Here is an 8215-nt window from a genome sequence, read left to right as displayed (position 1 = left end):
GTTTCTGATAATTTAATTGTGCTATGCAGAACTTCTGTAACAAAACTAAAAAATAAATATTGCAAGTCACTACCAACAAAAAACAGCCTACCATAGCGAAGGCTTCAGGGTGCAAACTATTAGAGGGATAAATGAACTTTAAGTAAACATAACTGACAGCCATACTATATAAATGGACATCTTTAAACTCTGGCCATTTTTACAATTTAGAAAAAAATCACGATGTCACTAACATTTTAGAAGGCTACGCAGATCTATAGTAGAACCCTATGTTATTTTATCATCAGAATACAATGAAATGGATAATGCTGTTGATTAAAAAAATTAAATGTACTTTACCAAAGAGGTGTCTACTTTCCAAATATGTGTTTTTTTTATTCAGTACATGCTATAAGTTAATCTCCTGGAACAGATTCTGCATCAGCAACCACTTATTGCCACTCTAACACCAGAGATACATTAATACCTACATTTTGAAAGTTGTAAAGTTGTTGCTCTCTGGTATAAAACCTAACAGTTCATAGTTAAAGCGAATTTGGCAGTTCCACTGTAGTTAGGTTTTAGTCACACCGATTCGACTCAGAAGGACCCGGAGAGCCAATATAAAAGCTGCCTTTAAATAATTTTTTCCTTTCTGTCTCATTACACTATTTAAAAATAAGCTAGAATACAAAATATCATACTAAGCAATGTTTGATGCCCAACTTATTACCGCTCCATATCCCTCCCAAAAAACAAGGCAATTCTGAGTTCAGGTTACCACTGTTATTGCTGCTTACCCAGTATAGTCTGTAAGCCACTGTTTAGAAACCTAGGCACAATGAATGGCATGGTAACCTTAACTCAGCATTTCCTGGCTTTTGCTAATTTAAGTCAAAATAATTAAGTTTTAACATAATTTTTATAGTTTGTATAAGAACCTGAAAATCATAGCAAATAAAATGTATTTCATTCTATATTATACTTAAGGTGGCTGGTCTTTTTAATAGAGCTTTCTGATTTTTTTAAATGATAGAACATAACAGTGGGGGAAGAGTTAAAGATAAAATACACCTAGCTACCATATTTATTCTGAAGATTTTGGTGCGCCAAAATTGACAGCCAGCTTTCTTGGCTTTCGCTTGCTGGAAGTGTTTGGTGTTGATTTGTTATGAGGAACGCTTGGAGTAGCCACATTGTCTTGAAATGAAACAGTGGATTGAGCAGCTTGAGGAGATTTTAAAGGAGCTGAAGAACTATCTTGCTGAATGTGGTCAGAAGACACTGGCTGTTCATTCTTTAGTGGTGCAGCTTGAGGGGAACTCTGAAACTCCTTGAGCTCAAAGTTTTTCTTGCTAGCAGCCCTTTTTTTAGTTACCTTTAAATTAAATAAATATTATTTAACAGAATGCATTCTCAAAAAATGCAAATATTCCACTTTTAGAAAACATGCATACAATTTTTTACAATAATTTTCTAATACTAAACAGTGCCTCACAGCGGGGGTGTTGTTGCATTCATCATGTAGGCACATTTTTAACAAAAATAAAGCATTAAGAAAAACTTGCCAATCTTACCTGCAGAGGTATAAACTGGTTGTGAGAACCAACTGGTATAGTTCCTGCAAGAGATACATTTCCTGGATAGGAGCCAGGATAATAATGTTTAGGCACTGGAGTTCCCCAGGGCACCGGACCAAACATGTGAGATGATGGAGGCATTATATTAGCTGTGAAAATAAATAACTTTTAGCGTGCTCCCCTCCAAAAGAGGATACTAACTCCCCAAGACCTCAAAAGTACCCCAACCACATTTGTCTGCATGTTGTTTCTCTTTCCAGTAAAGCCTCATATTCTTCATATCATTTACTTGAAAATAGATAAGTATTTATTTATTGTAAAAAAAAATCCCAAAGAGTTCTGCTTTTATGGAACTACACCTAGATGACAGCACAGCTAAGAGCACTAAGTCACAGCACCTGCATTAAGAGCACACTTAACTTAGGATCTTTGCACCCTCAGCTGAGTGAACTGTATTAGTAGAAGGTTGTAAGTTTGGGCCATCCTTTTGAAACAAGTCAACAATGTAGAAACCCTGGGGAGAAGAGATGTAGCATCTGCTGTATGGGTTACTAGGATGCTACAATGGTGCTGACCCATTAATTACTAGCTATGAATGTGAACTTTACTAAAATACAAAATACATGTGAACCAGAAACACCAGCAGGATTTTTAGCAGTTGGGGGGGTGTGTGTGTGTGTAACTTACCATGCTGATGTTTGGCAGTGATGCAGCACTTCAGTGAAAGGTGGTTATAAACAAATAAAACCACTAATGCGTGGATAACCATTAACCATACAAAGGGGGTGGGGGGTAAATCCACATAGAGAATCAAGGAAGAGATTTCTTACAAATTCTGGACAGATACTATCAGCTTTGAACTAATTGCTGTTGCTTTGAAGGAAAAAACCCAACAGAAAACCAACTAACACTGAATGGACAAATACATTCTTCATTCTTAAGGAAAAGAAATAATTGGGAGATACGTGATTATTTGTACTGAATTAATGCGTGTATTGATGAGAAGAGGTTCATGAACTGTTTTCAAAGCAGTTCAGACATACAACTACATACACGAAGACCAAAAATGGGGCTATCTGGAAGGCATTCATTTTCATATAAAGAACTATTACAACTGCAGGATATCACGGCAATATTTGAAACGTATACTAGTCAAATACTTACCAGGGGGTTGTGCAAATACTGGAGGAATAGATCCAGGTGGTACAGGAACTCCCAGTGGTTGATAATTGGGAAACACTGGTGGAGGTGGAGGCAAAGGGAAGTTTACTCCTATAGAGCTCTATGAAGAGGGAAACACAAGATTACAAACAGATGCAATGCAATAGAGACAAAGATTTTAAAAGATTCTTTGCATCCTCACCAAACGCTGTAAAGCAAAAAGCGCAGCTTTCTCCTTTGCTTCAGCTTCAGAATGACACTGTGGTCCATGAACCAACAAACCATTTGATAGCTTTATGTGACAAACTGTCATGGTCTAGAAAAATGAGATAAGATTTTTGAAGGAATTTGTATTGCTGACAAACAAACTGTGAGACAGAAACGGAGGATTTGTTTGTTTGTTTTCAAAAAAGGCAACAAAAGGAGCTAAGGTTTATTTTTAGATGGATTTCAGTGCTCAATCCAAATGTTTAATATAGGACAGTTGAAACAAAGTTGACAATATTAACTTTCACAGAAAAAGCTTTTTACCTGTGGTGTTTTCAGGAAAGAGAAATCTGGTTGTGACATTCCAACAAGAGAACAAATACGAGAAAGTTCAGAAGCAGTAGATAGTGCAGGCTGTGGACAAGCAAAAGGGTGACCTCCTGTTTCCAGTGCTGGTGTGTTCTGAGAGCCTCCAGGGCTATGAGGCTTGTTCATATAAGCAGCTGACAAAAGGAAAAAAAAAAGTTGTATCACAAACATTTTCTGCACTGAAATGATAGCAACTTCGTTATTAGCAGGAAAAAAAAGCATATTTGATTTTTTTTCTGGTATTTTCATATCTGATTAACAAAAGCCAGGACACTATTATAAAAAGATTTTTAGATCTGAATAAAGAAGTAGAACTGGAAAAGATGGACATTTTACTACTATATTTGGAAATCGTTACTATACTGTAAGGTATGTTCTAAAATGTCATTACAAGGTGAAGCTCTGAATTATGAACTGATGTCTAAACATACCTATTTTCTTTGTCTGTCTATATTGCAAGGCAGCTCCATGGCAATCCTGTCTACTCGGGGGAGCAGGAACATCATTAACTTGGGATTTCACGTCATTCCTTGTTTCCAGGTCAGAGCCATCTATCTTCAAAATCTCTTTGAGCATCTGTGTTCCTTTCTTTAAAAATAAAATAAACGATTCAGGGACATGATGGCATTCAGATAACACTACCTTTTTACCTAACTCTGAATATCATAATTGGTAACAAAATCTGAATTTTTCTTTTCCTATCAGTTACATTTTATCAAAGCACAGGTAACAGCATCCTAGCATAAACAAATGCGTGTGTTAATTTTCTTTGAGAATAGCTAATTAAAAGGTCATTAGTATGTTTAAAAAGGCAGTATGAGGAGTTCATCATGGAGTTTCTTTAAATAGAAGCACTGATGCCAAGATAGCAGATGTTAAATTGCAATGTAATGATTCCTGCAGTATACAGACCATAGCAAATGATTGTGGTGACAGATGGTCTTCATTTGTAGCTCTTGCTTCACTGGAATAAGTCTGCAGTTCATTTTCTTTGGAAATGTTCAAAGAAGCTAGAAGGCTTTCAACTTCATTGTCCTTCTTAAAACAAATTTAAAAAAGGTACATCAACTTAGTATATTACAAGCAGATGCATCAGAAAATGTGTATTAGTTTGAGATTAATTTTATGCTCATTCAGGATTTTTTTCTTTTAGCTTGGGCAGACCACAGTCATGTCTGCTCCACGTGAACAGATATCCAGAGACTAAATTGAGTTTTGCATACTAAAAAGATGCAAGTATTTAACAATAGAGAATTGATTTAAAGAATAATCAAAGTCATACAGGTTTGTCTTGTATCTGTTATAGCCATGAATTTGCACACAAGTGGCCAGGAATAATTGGAACAAAATGGACTGGAAATGGAAGTCATTGAAAGAGCACAAGAAAATCAACTACCTAGATCCTACCTTTACACCTGTACAGGGACCATCAATCACAGCCTTCTGAATTACAGGCATGTTGGGACTTTCATTCCTCTTCAAAAGTTTGACATTGTACTTATTCACACCTGCAAAATTCTGAAATAAACTACAGCATTTATTATTGAATACTAATACTCCATTACTCATTATAACACACTGACATTAGAAATGCATCTGCAAATAACTTTCACAACCTAATATTCTTAAAGAATTTCATCTTACTGAAAACCTAGCATTTATGTTCTCCTATTACAGCATAGCTTTTAGAGTCTGAGAGGAATAGGAAAAGCATTTAGTATCTTCACTAAACATCTTATGCACCTTCTCTCATTTTCTGTCTATAAAATCTCTAAAGAAAAATCATCTCCAAAATAAAATCTATCTAGTAGAAGAATGAACTAAGATGCCGGTTAAAAAGAAATTTGTAAAATGATGAATCAGATCAGAGTAAAATGAGAAGAAAAGAATACATTTACTCAGTACGGAAGAAATTACCTGTTTATTTGACATTTTATTAGGTGGCTGACTTTCACCTCTTGTAACTTTGGAATCTTCTTTAACTATAAAAGAATGCAATCTGTTGAAACGCTCTTAAAAAATGTACTAATAATCAAGACTCAAAAAAATTAGTAACTCCATACAAGTACACAGAGTTGCATTTATTTCAATAGTTGCATCGAACGTTGAATTCATACTTTGTAAGTCATTTGTTTTTCTTGTAGGGTAAAATAAAATGAAGTATATGCAATAATATATCTAATTTTACATTCTACAAATATGATCACAAGCAAATTTTCAAAGCCAAGGTGGGTTTTTTTGTTGTTTTGTTTTTATATCAGATGGTTGGAAAGTCAACATAATGCAGAACAGCTTGATTAAAAGGTTCAGTATTAAGTGTGGAATAACCTAATGTGCACACCAGAGACATTATTTGACAATAACAAGTTCAATGTAGTGTTTATACAACTATAACAAACTATTTTCTATTGACAACTACAAAAAACTCAATAGGCATTTCAATGAAGATCAGATAAAGCAAGTAGTTCTCCTAAACAAAGTTTCTAATTATAGTACTTACATTTTTTATACGGCTCCTGTTTTCTTTGCTGACCTTTAAAGCTGCTGTCATTGAATCCTGGCTTATAGAACTGATTGCCGGTTCCCAGCTTGATTTCCTGAGGTAGAACTGCACCCTAGGATTTCAAACATCAAACCTTAACCAGAAAACTACATATCTAGCATTTACATAGTAGTCCCACATGATTACCTCTTTCCAGAGCTATGCATACCCTCTGCAACAATACCTTCATCCAGAGGATTTATTTGTAACATTAACTAGGAAGTTTTTAGATGCAATGAACTGAGGTATAAAATTAAGTACCTTTATATTTTGAACCCAGGGATCTGTTTAGTTTATATACTAACCTTCTCATGCATGGTTTGCTGAATGTGGTGAGACTTCCCAGAACTCTGCAGTGATTGCCATATGCTGCAGAATTCATCATCTTGCTTACTCTGTGCCTGACAAAATAAGAAACAACACCTCCAACAAGCTCAGCAGCTATAAACTCAGCTTTTGAACAGCTAATCATATACAAAGACATTGTGAAACTCCTAATGTTTAAGTTTCACAGTGCTCAGATAACAGAAATTTTTATACTGACGCTAGTGGAACTTGCAGGTATTTAATTTAGGAAATAGGCTACTGTGGTGGGTTGTATTTATGTAACAAATTTTCCTAAAAATCACTATTAAAATGAAACATGCTTAGTTTGTTTTGAGATTGTGTTTGTTATTTACAGAAATTATCAACATAGGAAAGATCAGAGTAGAATTCAACTGAGATGATAATTCAAAATGGTTTCAAAATCATGCTCTCATACTGGTAGTATGCTTAAATTTAACTATTACTGCCTCATTTTGTAAGGCCTTATCAATTTTATATTATGAAGCAATATTATGCTTCATAACATTACAGGTATGTTACACAGAACTGAAGCCCAGCTACATAAAACCAACACTTTTGAAAATCTAGAATCTAAACAAGGATAACACAGGATATTATACTCATTCAAAAACTGGGAGAAGTTCTGCTCCAGTCTGTATCCAGACTAAAACATCTGATGTACTAAAACACAGCTATCTGTTAATCATGAGAAAAGGACACACACTCTAAATAGGAGGCCATAATAAATATTGAGACATTTGGGTCCAATACTAAATGAATCAGAACACTCACTTTATTTTTCTGATTGCCACTCAGAAATGATCCTTTCTGGGGTGAATTAGAGTTGCCCTGATTTTCAGCCCTGAGATTATAATGCTGTCTTCCATTCAGCTGCTAAATCATTCAGGGGGGAGAAAAAAAAAAAAAAAAAGTCACAAGTGTGTCATTGCCTTAAATTTTCTTTTGGAAAGTAGTTTTTCTTGTATAGACTTAGAAAACATGAGACAATTCTAATCAAACACACCTACAGCCACATGAAGTTACCCATTAAGCTGATTTTCTTTAAAGAAGTCACTTATTGAAAAATAAAGTTTAATTAAACCAATGAGAACCCCAATTCACGTGTGATTTTTCTTCCTTTATAGTATTTTCGAATTAAATCATAACCGTGAAGCAAAACTGACAGGGAAATCATGTCTTCTCTTTCTGAGAATGGACAAGCTTAGGCTACAAGAAGCTTTATTTGGAACACAGCTTTAAGGAAATAATTGCATCTCTGCCCAAACAACCCGTTTGTCGACACCAAATGTGGTGTCACTGATCTGAACTAAATCTTTGTCTCTTGGAAATGCAACTGGAGCTACTCAAAGCAAAACAACTGTCACTAAGAAACTTCTGGTCCCTTTCATTAGTGGATTAACTCATTTCTCCAAAATAAGGATTATCGCACTTCTAATACACAGACATTAAAATTAAATTTTGTTTGTATCAGTGAAGATAACAACCATGGTCATAATTCAGCTTCTATGGAAAAACATTTTTGTACAAATGAAAGAGAAGTCTTACTTGAGTAGGAACAAAAAGAGAGCGAGGAGAATGGTTGAGGCCTCCCAGATGCACTTTTTGTGAGCATACAGATGACAGGTCAGATGCATATGAATTGTAGTTCTTCACGGCTGGTTGAGGTTTAACTATGGCCGTCAGTTTTTGATTTCCTATTTCTGACCGACTACCATGAGACAGGTTAATTAAGGCACTTGATGGCAGACGATAACCTCTGGCAGGTGAGCACCTTAAGAAAAGCAAATTACATAGTTGTTTCATGTAGTTTAATTGTTGACATTTCAATATATCTGATTTAACAACACTGTTGCCTCTATCCCAAAAGATAATGATTCAAGTTTGAACAGCAGAGGCTGAAAACTATATCCAATATTGAAATCTAGTACCATTACACACAGTGTTAATCCCACTGTATTCCCCTTTGGCCTCTGGCTGTCAAAATGAGAAAACAACAGTAATTACTACTACTCTTGAGTTTATATTGTAT

At 35.1% G+C, this 8215-nt stretch overlaps 1 protein-coding gene across 1 annotated transcript in view; it reads right to left on the bottom strand.

Moving 5' to 3' along the window:
• Positions 1–632: 632 nt before the first annotated feature.
• XRN1 (5'-3' exoribonuclease 1) overlaps positions 633–8215 on the bottom strand; it is a 29946-nt gene continuing 22363 nt past the window's right edge. The window contains exons 30-42 of the mRNA XM_010284274.1: positions 7732–7957; positions 6958–7059; positions 6144–6239; positions 5797–5911; positions 5214–5278; positions 4704–4814; positions 4209–4334; positions 3728–3884; positions 3252–3430; positions 2923–3036; positions 2724–2841; positions 1557–1708; positions 633–1357 (exon numbers count right to left, since the gene is read on the bottom strand). Of these exons, the coding sequence (XP_010282576.1) occupies positions 1067–1357; positions 1557–1708; positions 2724–2841; positions 2923–3036; positions 3252–3430; positions 3728–3884; positions 4209–4334; positions 4704–4814; positions 5214–5278; positions 5797–5911; positions 6144–6239; positions 6958–7059; positions 7732–7957 (1852 nt within the window). The 3' untranslated portion in view covers positions 633–1066. The remainder of the gene's footprint in view (positions 1358–1556; positions 1709–2723; positions 2842–2922; positions 3037–3251; positions 3431–3727; positions 3885–4208; positions 4335–4703; positions 4815–5213; positions 5279–5796; positions 5912–6143; positions 6240–6957; positions 7060–7731; positions 7958–8215) is intronic.

The sequence above is a fragment of the Phaethon lepturus genome, unplaced genomic scaffold (genome assembly GCF_000687285.1).
Source record: "Phaethon lepturus isolate BGI_N335 unplaced genomic scaffold, ASM68728v1 scaffold38893, whole genome shotgun sequence".
Classification (NCBI taxonomy): domain Eukaryota; kingdom Metazoa; phylum Chordata; class Aves; order Phaethontiformes; family Phaethontidae; genus Phaethon; species Phaethon lepturus.
Note: the sequence above shows the minus strand (reverse complement) of the source record. Positions and strands in the feature narration are given on the sequence as shown.